A 16862-nucleotide genomic window follows, 5' to 3' on the forward strand; every position below is an offset into this window, starting at 1 on the left:
TATTTTATTATAATATTCAGGCCTGCAGCCACTCGCCTCAGCCAGCAGCCCATTTCAAACCTAGAGGCCCAACTGGGGGACTCCCTTCCACATCGTTAACCTTGTTGTGCTCCAGGAAGGGTGTGTTAAGGTCTCTGTCCTTCAGACAAGCTGGAGGAGTACCAAGTTCAACCCAGATCAGCAGGGATAACTTCCCAGCCCAACAGAAAAAACAAATCCCTACAAGTTACTTACTTTCTATTTTGGGGCACTGTGTGCTAACGACTTTCAAAGGCTCTTTCTTGGGCCTCATAGGGCACCAGGAACCGTCTTCCTGGAACTTGATCTCATCAACATCTGAACATTCATTCAAAATTTCCATAAAGAGCCTGGAAAAAAACACATTAAACATTAAGTACTGAAACTAACACCTTGCCACATTTTTCGCGTGGGCAAAAATATAAGCCCACCCCCGAAAATAAGCGACCTAGCAATATCCCGAAGGCGCCAAGCCAGGGGAGCCAGGGGGGAATGCACTCACGTTGCATGGTGCCTTCGGGATCCCGCTAGTTTGGGGAGTGGCATTCTGCTTGGCCAGAGGAGGGAGTTGTCGGGCGGCTGCTCCCTTGTGAGGGGGCTCCCAAAGAGCCGGGCACAGCCTCAGGGGTGAAGCATCCATGAGGTGACCACGCTCCCGAGCAACTGCCTGGCAAATGTCTCCAGCTAGGCAGAGTGCCATGCACTGACCTAGAGGGTATCCCTAAGGCGCCAAGCCACGTGGAGCTCTGCCCGCTCCCCAGCTCCCGCGGCTTGGCACATTAGGGATACCCCCTAGGTCAGTGCATTGAGCTCTGCCCGGCTGGAGAGGGGGATTGCGCGAGCACCTGTTCCACCCCCAACAAGCATGCCTCCCAGCCTCACCATGCCCTGGCTCAGTCTCCCTGCAGGGCCACGCCGCCGCGCTCCGAGCATAACTTTTTCTTTGGCTTCCAAACTCCAAAACTCGGCTGCCGAGTCTTCCAGCAGTGGCCGCTCTAGGAGTGCACTCTATGGTTGGATGCTGGAAGACTCTCTGTCCGGAAGACTCTGTCTGGCAGCCGGCCCACAACCATAGAGCGCACTCCTAGAGCGGCCGCTGCTGGAAGACTCGGCAGCCGAATTTTGGAGTTTGGAAGCCGGAGAAGAAGTTATGCTGGGAGGGCGGCGGCGTGGCCCTGCAGGGAGACTGAGCCAGGGCATGTTGAGGCTGGGTGGTATGTTTGCTGGGGGCGGAACAGGCGCTCACACAACCCCCTTCTCCAGCCGGGCAGAGCTCCATGCACTGATCTAGGGGGTATCCCTAATGTGCCAAGCCGCGGGAGCTGGGGAGTGGGCAGAGCGCCATGTGCCTTGGCGCCTTAGGTCAGTGAATGGCGCTCTGCGCGGCTGGAGAGGGGGTTTGCTGGGCGGTTGCTTGTGAGCATGGTCACCTCATGGATGCTTCGCCTCTGAGGCTGTGCCTGGCTCTTCGGGAGCCTGCTCGCAAGGGAGCAGCTGCCCGGCAACCCCAAAACAATAAGCCCTCCCCCTATAATAAGCCCAAGGCCATAATTCGCGGGGCAAAAGAAAATAAGACCCTGTCTTATTTTCGTGGAAACACAGTATAAGTATAATCTTTATTGTCATTGTACTTAAATACAACGAAATTGGTTTTAACCTCACTGGTGCAAAATTATAACAGAAACGAAAAGGAAAGAAAAAGAAAAAAAAACCTAGCGTGTGCATGGAGTGATTGTGGTTGTGATTACCGATGTGTTTCCATTAATCGTGCAGATACTTTCCTTGGAAACACTCTGGAGCATCCTTCCCATAGCCAGCAGTTATTAGTCACATGAACCACTAGTTACCTACTAAAGGTGACTGATATACATGCTACAGGTAGTCCTCGACTTGCGACCACATGAGCCCAAAATTTGTTTCAAAGAAAGACAGTTGTGAAGTGAATTTTGCCCCATTTTACTATCTTTCTTGCCACAATTGTTAAGTGAATCACGGCAGCTGTTAAATCAGTACCATGGCTGTTTTGCGAATTTGGTTTCCCCCCTTTGACTTTGCTTCCCAGAAGGTCGCAAAAAGGAATCACATGATCCCGGGACACTGCAAAAGTCATGAATACGAGTCAGTTGTCAAGCATCCAAGTTTTGATCACGTGACCATGACGATGCTGCAACAGTCATAAGTGTGGAAAATGGTCATAAGTCATTTTAAAATGTTGTTGCAACTTCGGTCACTAAAGAGAACCATTGTTAAGTCGAGGACTATCTTTTCAATTTTTTGGAGCTCTTTTGTAGCAATATATTTACCCAAACACAAAATAATTTTTCCCATTATCTTTCAATTGTTTGTGCACACAAGGCGAAGAACAGATGCTATTTAAAAAGGCAGCTATTGAGGGTGGTTTGTTCTCCGAGCTCGTAGGGCGATTTCCGAACTTTCCATTACCAGGCTGGGTAACATCTTCAGCGGAATTTAGGGAACGTCCCCTAAACTCTGCTGAAGATGTTATCCACAGCCTGGTAACAAAATGTTCGGAAATCACCCCACAAACTCGGAGAACGAACCTCCACCCCCACCCGAGCTACAGATATTCGCTTCTATCACAAGGCACATATTGAGACACTAAAGCAGGGGTGTCAAACTCAAGGCCCGGGGGCCGGATCCAGCCTGAGGGGTGCTTAGATCTGGACTGCGGGGCCGCCCTGGAAACAGCAAAGGATCGGACCGCAGTGCCTCTACCAGCAAAAATGGGCTCCTGAGCTCCATTTTCAGCTGTGACAGCCTCCTGCAACCCTCTGCCAGTGAAAAAGGAGCGCGAGCTCCGTTTTCGCTGGGAGAGGGTTGCAGGAGGCTGTCGCAGCTGAAAATGGAGCTCAAGCGCCCATTTTCACTGGCAGAGCACTTGGACCACCATAGGCACCCCTGACACGAGTGACGTCGAGTTGGCCACGCTCACCCCGGCCCCCCAAGGTCAAAAACAACCCTGAGTTCCGGTTCCGGCGGCAACGGGCAGCTCCTTGCCCGCTCCGGCTCCCCGGTGGGCTTCCCCACTCCTTGGGGGGCACAGGACACCCCGCAGAGGGGTCCTGCCGGAGGGGCGGCATCGTGGAGGACTCCTGCAGCGGCGGCGGCCGGCAGGAGGTCTCTCGCGCGCCCAAGGCACCGGGGAGCAAACTCGGAGGGCGCTTCGCGTTTCTGCGCCTCGCGCCTCGCTACAAGCTGACTGGAGAATGTAACAATAGAAGGAAGCAGCTGCAGTGCAGTGAGGTTGCTTCTCTTTTCATTCCCTACTCTGCACGGAAGAATTACTCAGCTTTTTAAAATCTTAACTTTCGGAGCATTTTGGAGGCGCGGCTGGAGGGAGGGGGTTTCCCCCCCCCCCCTTGGACAAGCGGCGAGGAACAATTCTGCTCTCAGCCCCCGGGGAAGGAGGAGGGGGGAGAGCCAACAAATGAAGCCTCACCCAGGCTAAAATGATTTTCTCTTCAATTTAATTCTACATATTACTGATGATTTGAGGACTTTTGGAACTTTTAAAACTTTGTTATGCCTCTGTGCCCAAAACTGGCAGGGCAAGATGGCACACTTCCGTTGTCTTTATGAACTGTGAAACCTGACTCCACCTTTAAAATTCAGGCTTCCGGTCTTTGTCTCCGTGTCTCCCAGAGGAATCTCTTGTGGATTGGTATTTTTTAAACTTTCTAGGGGAAATTTTCTATCTACTGCCAGATTTATTAGAGGGACGCTCTTCTGCCTGGTTCTTCTGCTCCCGGAACTCACCTTGCTACCCTTCTTTTCTAACTGTTTATCTTATATATGGACTGAACTTCTAATGTTATAAATGATGCCACCCAAAAGACCACCTCCTGGAAAACCTGGCTTTGCCACTTCTGCTCCAACATCTCAACATCCAGTCCAGCCACACAGTCAAAGATAACAGAACTGATGCAACCTAAGACTACAGAGATGGACTTTCAACAAATGCTTCAACAAATTTTACAGGGCCAGGAGGAAATCAAGAAACAGCTAAGGGAAATGAAAGATGAAATTAAAGAAAATCAAGCCCAAATATATAAGAACTCACAAAGACTGAATCTTGTGGAAGGGGGGGGGGGTGGAGGAGGTGAGGGGGGGGGGGGTAGAAGCTGTGCAGAAAGGGAACAAAGATCTTGACACCCAACAGATGAAAATAGAATTTGAGAGAATGTCCTATTACCTTAGATTTCAAAATGTTATAGAAGAAGATGGGGAAAATATAAGGGACATCATGACAAACATCCTGGCTGACTACACACACAAAGAAAAACAACAGATGGGGTGGGATATAGACCTGGTTTATAGAGTGAATTCAGCCTATGCTAGAACACACAATGTACCCAGGGAGGTTCACATTAAATTTCTTAGAAAAAGCACAAGAGATGAAATTCTGGGTGTACAAAGGGGGCAAGCATTGACATACCATGATAGGGAGATAACCATTCTGAAGCAGATCCCTAAGAAGATTAGAGAAAAAAGGAAGAATTATTCGCAATTAGCGAATAAATTATACCAGAAAGGGGTGTGGTTTAGATGGTTGATGCCTGAAGGTATGCTGATATTCTGGGAGGAGACAAGAATCAGAATCAATTCACCCATAGAGGCGCAGGCCTTTATGGAAAAAAACAAAACACTCCTAGAAAAAACACGAGACACTACAACGGACACATAGGACACGGGAGGGGCCAGAGCTCTGCCAGTGGAGGGAGAAGGGGCAATAGCAAGAAAACTCAGATCACAAAAATAAACAAGAAAATCATATTATTATAAACTGACCGAAAGTGATAATGGAATTATATCTGGATTTTATACTGTAATGTCTAATCTGATTGAAAATAGTAATAGAACTAACATGCTGATTGTAACCAATTATATACCAATGCATTATATATAAATGTATACTATGAGTATGGAGGGAGGGGCGCCTGCCACATTTTGCAACTGCCAAAATTTGTATACCTGTCCATTTACCCTTTTCCCTATAAATGTTGAAAAACCAATAAAATTTTTATTAAAAAAAACAACAACAACCCTGATGTGGCCCTCAATGAAATCGAGTTTGACACCCCTGCACTAAAGCTATGAATGGTTCTAGAAAAACTGATGGACAGGCAGAAGCCCCTGGCAATGTTAGCATAGTTTCCCCTCTGCAACTTCACTACAAATATTAAGCCATGATACCCAGATGACGAACTACTATCAAGCCTCCTTGAGATATTTCAGAAAGGGTTTGTTCAGCAGGCCAGGAGCCAAGCCTGCTAATGACCTAAATAAATCAGGGGTGTCCAACTTTGCCAACTTGAAGACAGTTAGCATGAGGAATTCTGGGTGTTGAGAAGTCTTAAAAGTTGCCAAGGTTGGATACCTCTGACCTAAATCTTTCAAAAAAACAGCAAAAAGGAAGATGTTAAGAGGAAATCACTAGTAACAGCTTATTCCATCTCTAGCTCTTCTTAAGAAAGGAGAATGTTTATACTTCTATGTTTCTGTGGGTGGGTGGCTCACCAATGTATAAGCGGGAGTATCTAATTTTACGGTAATTATTTTAATTAACTGTTAATTCAATTATTTTTCTTTCTTTTACTTTTTTGACGTGTCGTTTCTGCGCACCCAGATACATATATGAACATGCATGTAAGTCCGTTGCACCTGCAAAGCTATCATTAAAGGGAATCAGGAAGAGATAGGGAAACTAGGATTATTTTTTGTGTGGATTTTTTTCCCGTCTCCTCTTTCCTTTAAAAAAAAAAATTACAACCTACCTTGCATTTTAAGCTGTCTTTTATTTAAGCATACGTGGGAAATTTTAGTACAGTGGTTCAACTGCCTTTTGTAATCTGAGAATTATGTTTATAAAACTTCAGGCTTGGAAGACAGGCCTTATCTGGGTTCTTACCCATCCAGGATGAGATTTTCGTATGTCGCTTTCTTGTCGCACACAGGACAGATCCAGGTCGGCTTCTTCTCATTCATTTGAAGATAGAGAGCGGCGTCAAAGCACTGCAGGTGAGTACATGTGCCGGCACGGCAGGGGATTGTCAGTCTCATTTTCCCCAGCTGGTGACCCAATAGGGTAGAAAGAGAACAAGGACGAAGAAGAAATTCAACTCTCAGGAAATGAAACGGAAGGCCCTCGTTTAGGACAAATGGTCAAATCCCTCCCAAATGCAAGGATCTCAATTAGAGCATCTCCCACAGACCAGGCAGGGTCCTGCCACTGCATGAATGCGTCTAATAACTGGAGAAATGTTTTTTTTTTCCGTCTTGGCAATTTTAAGATGGGTGGACTTTCAGAATTCCACACCCAGTTCATATTTATTTGTAGTAATAATTAAGATTAAATGGGAAGCATGCAGGGACAAGTGACAAAGATGATTAGGGGATTGGAGGCAAAAAAATACACTGGACATTTGCAGGAATTGGGCGCACCTAGTTTAATGAAAAGAAGGACAAGGGATGGCATGATAGTATTCTTGCAATATTTGAGGAGCTGCCACAAAGAAGAAGGGGTCAATCTATTTATTTCTTACTATTACTGGAAGCTTTGAATCCCAAGCAGAAAGTATATATTTCATATAATAAAACTGGAACCACAGCAATCCATGCATATTATTAATGTGTTTTCCCCCCATAGAAGCTCAATCCCCCCCCCCCAAAAAAAGTCAAGTACTTTCTTCTAGTTTTACTTACAGGACACATTAGTGATACCCGGAGGCTGGTTGTAGCAATTTCACTATCTGGGTCAGCAGTGAGTTTTTCTTTAACTGGGAGAAGTAATTAAAAATGCAGAATGACTTTAATATTAAATACAATGGCTAATAAAAGTTCTGCTTCACGTGCTTATCATTTGAAAATCCAACATAATATTAATTAGAATTATTTATTCCTTTATTTATTTGTCACTGCACAACCTATGTAAAAAAAACAGTGAAGCTCCGTGGTATAACTTTTGAAAAAACCTCACCATACAAATGCTTGCCTCCCAGTGTACAATTACAGGTAGTCCTTTTCAACAGTTCACTGAATGACCGTTCAAAGTTACAATGGCACTGAAAAATGTGACTTATGACCATTTTTCACAGTTACGACCTTTGCAGCATCCTCATGGCCATATGATCAAAATTCAGATGCTTGGCAAGTGGTTCATAGTTATGACCGTGGCTGTGTCCCAAGGGCATGTGATAACCTTTTGCGACCTTCTGACAGGCAAAGTCAATGGGGAAGCCAGATTCCAGGTTATGGACTTATCAGCCGCAGGGATTCACTTAACAACTTTGGCAAAAAAGGTCGTCAAATTGGGCAAAACTCACTGAAAAATGTCTCAGCGACAAGAAATTTTGGGCTCAATTGTGGTCGTAAGTCAAGGACTACATGTAACGTGCTGTCTCTATCTGAAGGAGAAATGCATCTAGGGGAGGACAAATAGGTTAGCAATGGGAATTTTGGGTTCAATTATGATCGTCAGCTGAAAATTATCTGTATAAACTTAATCTCTTTGCATTTTAAAGGTTGCCTGGAAACCTTTTAATCTGTTTTATGTTTCATCCCTTTTCAAGTTTTTTCTAAAAAAAAAAGTCATCATTTTATTCTGGCTTCAATCTTGTTAAGAGAATAATAGATTCATATTTATGTGGCATTCCCAAGTATACTTTGGTAAGGCACTACCCAACCGTTTTCATCTGAGTACATTCGCTGGAGAAAACTGGAGCCCAATAGCAAATTCCTCAAATCAGGAAAAATATACACACAAGAATGACTTTACTCACTTAGTGCCCGAGAATGATCAGGATTCCTAATACCCTTCAATTTTAGTCTCTGTAGCAACATTGCTGAAGTCAGCTGGCGCACGAGATACACAGACATCGAGTAATTCTACAGGGCGAAAATCATAAAAGAATGAGTGAGTTCTAGAATGTACTGAAGGATTAACACATTGAACTTTAATCCACAGCGGTGTTTCTCAACCTTGGCAACTTTAAGATAGGTGGACTTCAATTCCCAGAATTCCCCAGCAAAGCTTTCTGGGAATTGAAGTCCACCCCTCTTAAAGTTGCCAAGGTTGAGAAACACTGATCTATAGCAGATACAGAAAGGACCATAGTAACTTAAAGAAAAAAAAAACATCTTGTTGCTTACAACTTGCTTACCTTTCCAATCTCAGATGTCCAGGATATAGAAATCTGATTTGGCACTGCAGAGGAAAGTCTAACTAATGATGTAATATTCAAGGGACGTCCAGGCCTCTTTTGTTCAATTCCATTTTTAGGTGGAGGTGCGTATCCCTGAAAAACACAGCATTTACTCAATCATATATTTTCCTTGAGGGATTTATTTTTACCCCCACCTTTATCTATTTATATAAAAATGGTGTGTGTGTGTGTGTGTGTGTGTGTGTGTGTGTGTGTGTGTTCCAGCATAACTCTGGAACGCCTTGAGCAATTTCAATCAAACTTGGTACACAGATGGCTCACTCTCTGGAAAAAAATGCTGTGGGGGTAAGACACCACTAAAACCCCTAGGGGTGTGTTTTCTGTTACAATACAGCCTGTTGTGCCTTCAAATGGCTTCTACTAGACTGCTGTAAAATGGCTTCTACTGTACAGAGCAGTGGAGTCGCCATTGTAATGGCTTTACAGCACTCCACAAGGGGGTTCCCTCTGATAAGGGGGAAAATCCAACATTAGAAATTACATTTGGTCTGGACATTTCCCCCCTATAAATAAATACCAGGATGCCGGGTTATCAGCTAGTTATTTTTAGAAATAACTCAAAGCAGCAAATATTATCTAATGCTGTTTCATCCTTCTATTTTCCCTCACAACATATAGGGGTCGTAGTACATTCATCTAAAATTATGAAGATGTTCAACTGATGGCCGCAGAAACATTAAGCGTGCACTTAGTTCTTTCAAGGTATTTGCTACAAAGCTGAGTGAATGTATTCCCCTGGAGCTCATTCTCACATAAGTAAGGGCTGAGGTTCATATGACTTAATGACATATTCAGGGACAGTAAAAAGGCTGGAATGCCTTAAGCATCTGGAGTCACAAGGTTCTTTCAAACATTATCCTCACACATACCTCTTTCTAGCCCTTCTCTTCTCGTGTAGAAAAGGAAAAGTAGAAAAAGAAATGGAAATATAATCAGGGAAAAGGTGTTCACTTTTTTTTTTTTTTTTTTTGCAAATACAGGTAAATCCTTGATTTATGACCATAATTTCTTCTGCTAAGTGAGACAGATGTTAAGTGAATTGATGCTGCAATGGTTGCAAGTATGAAAAATGGTCATCAGTCACTTTTTTCAGTGCCACTGGGACTTCGCACAGTCACTAAATGATCGTTGTAAATCAAGGACTACCTGTAATCGCAGGATTCTTTTTTTTTTTTTTCGGTTCCCAGAATTTTTGTTATATTAACTGTTCTCAGAACAGACCCAAATATTCCAGCGGACAATCTACATCAGGGTGTCCAACCTTGGCAACTTTAAGACCTGTGGTACTTCAACTCCCAGAATTCCCCAGCCAGTTGACATCCACAAGTGTTAAAGATGCCAGTGTTGGACACCTCTGATCTATGTGACATTAAATCCAGGAGATTTAAGTACAAAAACAGAACAAAGTGAAGTTTCAGGCAGAAGAACTGCAAACACTTGGTTGTTTTTTTTTTTTTATATTTTATATTTTCTTTTTAGCATGGTGAGTCACCCAGCATCATGAATTTGAGATAGGCATCCATATACATAAAAATAATAAATACTTCAATATAATTCAGTCACCATACCGGCAATGGAAAGAGCTTCCCGTTCACTTTTATGCATAAACTATTGGGGTAGTTATCCTCTTGAGGGCAGCTTGTTTCTGCTAGGCATAGTCTATTTGCAAAAGAAAAAATTGTTCAGTCAATGAATTTATGTTACCATTCATTCCAGTTAAAAGAAGGCATTATGAATACGTTATCGTAAGAAAGATGGAAGTCACCTCAATTGAACCTGCACCGTGTAGTCTCTTCTGCCTCCGGGCAAAAAGTCCCTGTAGCAACGGAAACAGAAATGGTTTAGACAGAACTGATTTTTCTGACCTTCATCTTTCAACATGAACTTGCTTTGGCCAGTGCTATGATCCATCGCTTCAATGAAGATCAGAGGGGCAGACGAGCTTGATAAAGACACTCCCCACATTACAAGCTGTTTTCAGACAACATGCAACGAGCTTTCCCAGTGGCAGAAATAAACGTTGAAAAAGGGTGACAGATTTGTTCAGAGGTATGATGTCTTGGCGGATGAATGACCACATTTGTTAACATTAGTCTGTCATATTTGAAGCCATGGGCAACTACAACCCAAGGACTCCATGACTAACTGAGATAGACTGCTACTCATTGTGGCCTTATCAGTTGCATACAGAACTGAAGATGCAAGCTAAGTGCTATTGTCCAGACCTGTAGGATTCACTTTCAAGGGTCCTTGGTGCTCTCTTGAGCTTGCTGGTTTTCTTGCACATATTTTATTAACCTAACTAGGTAACATCATCAGTGCTAGTGCTAGCACTGATTATGTTACTGAGTTAGGGCAATGAAATGCCTGCAAGAAAACAAGCAAGCTCAGAGAACACCAAGGATCCCCTCATGTCAACCCCGAGCTACAAATCCTCTCTTTTATTAGGATTCACTTTTTTATAAAACCCACTTTCTGACGTTGCCGAGTAAAACATTCGGGAACCAAAATATCTGATCGTCAGGATTAAAGTTTGGTAATGAAACGTCTGCAAGAAAACCATGAAGCTCATCGAACCAGGATCCCACAGTTCAATTCTGAACTACAAATATTCTCTTCTATCGGTTCCATTTCAGCAATGGCTACTTTGGCACAAAAACAACCAATCAAAATAGTTAGTGACAATGACCATTATTCCTGCCTTCTTTTTTTATTAGGTTTATTGAAACTGGAGCAGGATGCTTCATCAATTTACTAGGATTGCTTGGCTTGGTATGAAATTACCTACTACAAGTTTGCAATTAAGTCCTTTCCTGTGGGCCAAACTGGATCTATATCTGTAATGTAGGAACAAAAAGGTCAGACCGCAGTATTGGAAGCACCGAGTCCTACTTGGAAAGGGAGCGGCTAATAAATCCAAATTTATTATTATTATTATTATTATTAGATGTTAAAACTGCCCTGTAAGTATATGGGGGCCTCTTATTCAGTGCAGTGTATGAGAAATCTTGGCACTGTCTCCTGTCTCCATTGGAACATACAATTGCAAAAAGTCATTTTCACACGCACACATTTAGGCCGGGGACATATGGATGAATCCTGCTTTTGTTGGCAAGCCTTAATAAGCAACATACCCCTTTTCTGAAAAGCTCAAACAAAGATGCTTATATGTAGGATGAATGTATTGCCACGTGGTAACAGATTTACAGAAACTCAAGGCCATACACACCATTGGGAGGGGTAAAAATGCCCACTGGCAAAAAGCAGGAAACACCAGTGAAGATAAATAAAAATGTAAAATGAAAGAATAAACCAGACAGGAACAAATAAAATTAAAACAAGGAAAAGGCCATATTAAATACAATAATACAATAGCAGAGTTGGAAGGGACCTTGGAGGTCTTCTAGTCCAACCCCCTGCCTAGGCAGGAAACCTTATACCGTTTCAGACAAATGGCTATCCAACATCTTCTTAAAGACTTCCAGTGTTGGGGCATACACAACTTCTGGAGGCAAGCTGTTCCACTGATTAATTGTTCTAACTGTCAGGAAGTTTCTCCTCAGTTCTAAGTTGCTTCTCTCCTTGATTAGTTTCCGCCCATTGCTTCTTGTTCGACCCTCAGGTGCCTTGGAGATTAGTTTGACTCCCTCTTCTTTGGGGCAACCCCTGAGATATTGGAACACTGCTATCATGTCTCCCCTAGTGCTTCTTTCTATTAAACTAGACATACCCAGTTCCTGCAACCGTTCTTCATATGTTTTAGCCTCCAGTCCCCTAATCATCTTTGTTGCTCTTCTCTGCACTCTTTCTAGAGTCTCCACATGTTTTCTACATCGTGGTGACCAAAACTGAATGCAGTATTCCAAGTGTGGCCTTACCAAGGCCTTATAAAGTGGTATTAACACTTCACGTGATCTTGATTCTATCCCTCTGTTGATGCAGCCTAGAACTGTGTTGGCTTTGGAAGCTTGAAAAATGTTGCTGAAGAGCCAACTGTTCCAGAGATCTAGGGCAATCAAAGTTGTAGTGAGGAAAAGGCCTTAAAACAGTATAAATGAAATATTCTGAGCATAGAGGTTTTTAACAAAGTTGTAAGCATTTCCATCGGCATAAATATTTGAAACTGTAATGAAAAAACAGAAATTTTGGGGGTAAATAATTGTCCCTAGAGTTCAGCTTTGCTGTGTTCACTCTTTTTGATGTATTGGTCTGTTTTCTTGGACATGTTGTATGAGAACTGGTATAAATTTATGATTTATTTTGAGTTTATTTACTTATTTCAACATGTACCTATTACTTTTATATATGTCACTAACGAATAGTGTATGCAGGTAATAATACATGTATTTTTTCCTCTGACAGAGTTTCAGGTATCCTACAGAACAACAAATCCAATTACGGTTCAGTTTGCATTCATATAATAAATATTCTATAACTAAAAAATAGGCATGGTATAAAAAAGTCCACTAGATTTCTGTATAAACAGGGGCTATTTTCAAGAAAGAAACATAGCATGCACGGATCAAATGGTTACTGCCATTGGTTTCAAACAGGCAGGAATTCCTCAGTAACATTCTATCCAAAATTTACCAAACCAATTAAAAAGAATTATCACCAAATTTCAGCTATGGTGCACAAAGTAAACAACAAACTTTTTAATAAATAGCAAAAATGTGCTACTTTCAAATATTTTCAAAGTGTATAAAGCAATAATTGTTTTCAGTTTTGTTAGCATAATAAAAGTTTGAATTATATACTTGCAGGCACTGAGGAGGGCAACTAATATAAGACAATAAACACAAGGAAGTAATAATTTTGCTTTGAGAGAACTCACAAAATGTCCAATATCCAGCAAGTATTGGGGCATAAAATGATTAAGGTAGTTTTTCATGATACGAAATTGTGTACAAGGAAATTCGGTTCAAGTTTTCCCTTGTTACCTGGAAATGCAGATTTCTCTGACTTGTTGAGGTGTTAAAGCAAAAATAAAGAACTTCTCCTGGAATCTCTGAATACTGCTCTGTACTAAAGAGAAAGAGAGAGAGAGAGAAGATCTTTTGAGCTGAATACAGAAGATCTCTTCTGACTGATACAAAAACACATCAAACCTTAGAAGGAACTATCAATGTACAGTAAAGCTTCAACACATAGGATAGGATAGGATAATAGAACATAATAATAATAATAATAATAATAATAATAATAATAATAATAATAACAACAACAACAACAACAACAATAATAACTTTAATTTATAAACCGCACCCTTTCCTAAACAGGACTCGGGGCGGTGTACAGTCATATTAAAACAGAATAAATAGACAATATGGGCATACTTAATATACAAATAGTTAAACAAATAGTTAAACGGAGGAGGTAGGATGTGGACTGTACAATATTTAAATTAAAATACAAATAAACATTAAAATACCCTTAAAATACCCTTAAAAACTACCCAATAAGATGTTTGCCAGGAGGTTGAATGGGACTATAAATCAGTTAAGCCAGATAATTGGAACAGGTGGGTCTTAAGCTTCTGTCGGAAGGAGCGGAGGGCGGTGGTAGTTCTAATATCGGGGGGGGGGGGGGAGGTCATTCCAGAGGGTTGGGCCCATCACAGAGAAGGCTCTACTCCTGGGCGCCGCCCGTTGACACTGCTTAGTGGACGGCACCCGGAGGAGTCCCTCCCTGTGAGAGCGGATTGGTCGCAGGGATGTATGAGGTGAGATGCGATCCCGCAGGTAACTAGGTCCCGTGCCATGGAGCGCTTTGAAGATAGTAACCAACACCTTGAAACGTACCCGAAAAACCACAGGCAGCAAGTGCAGCTCGCGCAGGAGAGGTGTTATGTGGGAGTACCTAGTACTCCCCATGATAGCCCGCGCGGCCGCATTCTGAACTAGCTGTAGTCTTCGGGTGCATCTCAAGGGGAGCCCCATGTAGAGAGTGTTGCAGTAGTCCAGGCGAGACGTCACCAGCGCGAGTGACCGTGCGTAAGGCGTCCTGATCCAATAGGGGGCGCAATTGGCGCACCAGGCGAACCTGGTGGAACGCCCCCCTTGCCACGGCTGCCACATGGTCATCCATCGACAGCCAGGCATCAAGGAGGACGCCCAAATTGCGCACCCGTTCCACGGGGGGCAGTTGTTCGCCCCCTATGGCCAGCGATGGAGTCCACTGGTTGAACCGGGGCGCCGGTAGCCACAGCCACTCAGTCTTGGAGGGGTTGAGTCTGAGTCTGTTGTCCCCCATCCAGACCCGAACGGCTTCCAAGCACCGGGACATCATTTCGACGGCCTCGTTGGGGTGGTTTGGGGTGGAGATGTACAGCTGTGTGTCATCAGCGTACAGATGGTATACAACCCCAAAACCACGGATGATCTCACCCAGCGGCTTCATGTATGTATTGAACAGGAGGGGCGAGAGGACCGACCCCTGCGGCACCCCACAAGTGAGTGGCCTCAGGGTCGATCTCTGCTCCCCTGCCAACACACATTGTGTCCGGTCGGAGAGGTAGGAGCAGAACCACCGTAAAACGGTGCCCCCCACTCCCATCCCCTCCAGCCGGCGCAATAGGATACCATGGTCGATGGTATCGAAGGCCGCTGATAGGTCTAATAGGACCAGGATAGAGGAACAACCCCTATCTCTGGCCCTCCAGAGATCGTCCACCAACCCGACCAAGGCTGTCTCCGTGCTGTGACCGGGCCGGAAGCCGGACTGGCGCGGGTCTAGATAGTCGGTTTCCTCCAGGTGACGTGGGAACTGTTGTGCCACCACACTCTCTACAACCTTCGCTAAAAAGGGAAGGTTGGAGACGGGACGGTAATTGACCATTGGCTTACCTGAAGGGTCCTTTTCTGTACACCGCGGGAGAGTCCAAGCAATGGGTTAATTCAGTCTGCTTGCCCTTAGGACTGAGGAACTATTTTTCCTTAAGCCACACCTCCTCCTGGTGTGCTCAATCCCCCAGAATTCTTAGAAGGAGTCAGTTCGTGCGGACGGAGCGAAGCGTCCAAGATGATGTACTGTTGACACGAAGAACCCGAATCCCGGCCTCGAGAGCCAGGGTGGGTTGGACTCTCCCGCGGTGTACAGAAAAGGACCCTTCAGGTAAGCCAATGGTCATTTTCCTGTACACCGCTTGGAGAGTCCAAGCAATGGGACATACCCAAGTTACTGTCCATCTGGGCGGGCAGAAAAGGGCTCCCGGGATTCGGTCTCTGACACAACCGCCTGGAGCACACGCCTGCCGAAGGACGCCTCAGCCGAGGCGAAAATGTCCAATTTATAGTGTCGCACAAATGGAGAAGGAGAGGACCACGTAGCGGCCCTGCAGATGTCCAGGATCGAAGCCTGGGTGGCCCAGGCCACTGAGGTAGCAGCACTTCGTGTGGAGTGTGCAGTGATGCCGCGCAGAACGGCCTTGGATTGACTTTCATAGGCAGTCGCAATGCAAGCGCGAAGCCACCTGCCAATTGTGGAGGAAGTGACCTTCTTCCCTAGGGAACCGGGCTGGAAGGAGAGGAAAAGAGCCTCTGACTTCCTGAATTCCGCAGTACGAGCGATGTAGACCTTCAGGGTCCTCCTGACATCAAGATTGTGCCAGGATCGCTCTCTGGGATGCGACGGATGAGGACAAAAATTTGACAACACAATGTCTTGCGCTCTATGGAACCATGAGTTTACTTTGGGGGTAAAGGTCGGGTCCAGCCTCAAAATGACCCTGTCAGGGTGGATGACGCACAGATCCTGGCGAACAGAAAGAGCCGCCAGCTCCGAAATCCGGCGAGCTGACGTGATGGCAATCAAGAAGGCCGTCTTCAGCGTCAGGAATCGAAGAGAAGTAGTGCGTAGAGGCTCGAATGGAGGGCCAGAGAGGGCCCGCAGGACCACGGACAGCTGCCAAGTAGGGTAGCGATGAACGGTGGAGGGCGAAGGTTAGAGGCGCCCTTGAGAAAAAGACGCACCTTCGGGATTTTGCTGAGAGGCAAAAGGTGGTCGCCCGACCAGACGGTAGACAAAGCCGCCACTTGGCGTCGAAGGGTGTTCGGGGCCAGGCCCTTGTTGAGTCCCGCTTGAAGGAAGTCAAGCACTCTGGAAACAGGCGCGGTCGTCGGCTCGATGAGCAGCTCCTCACACCACTTGGCGAAGGCGGCCCAGGACGCATCATAAATCCTGGTGGTTGAAGGGCGTCTCGCCGCCTGAATGGTGTTCACTACCTCCTCCGACAGACCTTGGCCTTTCAGTTGGTCCCCCTCAAGTGCCAGACGGCCAACTGGAGCCACTGGGGCTCTGGATGAATCACGGCCCCCTGGCTGAGGGAGATCTGGTCCGGAGGAATGCGCCACGGAGGAGACACCGACAGGTGGACAAGGTCGGCGAACCACGACCTGCGGGGCCAATGCGGGGCCACAAGAAGGACCTCTGCTCCCTCTGCGATGACTTTGGAGATGAATTGAGGAAGGAGAGGCAGGGGAGGGAAGGCATACAGTAGCTCGCGGGGCCACTTGCAACGCAGTGCGTCTGTCCCCTCCGCCCCCGGGGTGAAGAACCGGGAGTAGAAGCGGTCGAGCTGCTTGTTGTCCCTGGACGCAAACA

At 45.0% G+C, this 16862-nt stretch overlaps 1 protein-coding gene across 7 annotated transcripts in view; it reads right to left on the bottom strand.

The window, feature by feature from the left end:
* The window catches only part of PIAS2 (protein inhibitor of activated STAT 2), a 78667-nt gene that overhangs the window by 40804 nt on the left and 21001 nt on the right, over positions 1-16862 (bottom strand). For all 7 annotated transcript variants that reach the window (XM_081942531.1, XM_081942527.1, XM_081942530.1 and 4 more), the window contains exons 3-10: positions 13202-13286; positions 10027-10077; positions 9830-9920; positions 8199-8333; positions 7818-7923; positions 6742-6815; positions 5948-6108; positions 235-368 (exon numbers count right to left, since the gene is read on the bottom strand). In XM_081942531.1, the coding sequence (XP_081798657.1) occupies positions 235-368; positions 5948-6108; positions 6742-6815; positions 7818-7923; positions 8199-8333; positions 9830-9920; positions 10027-10077; positions 13202-13286 (837 nt within the window). The remainder of the gene's footprint in view (positions 1-234; positions 369-5947; positions 6109-6741; positions 6816-7817; positions 7924-8198; positions 8334-9829; positions 9921-10026; positions 10078-13201; positions 13287-16862) is intronic.

The sequence above is a fragment of the Natrix helvetica genome (assembly GCF_964273705.1).
Source record: "Natrix helvetica genome assembly, chromosome: 2".
NCBI classification, from domain to species: domain Eukaryota; kingdom Metazoa; phylum Chordata; class Lepidosauria; order Squamata; family Natricidae; genus Natrix; species Natrix helvetica.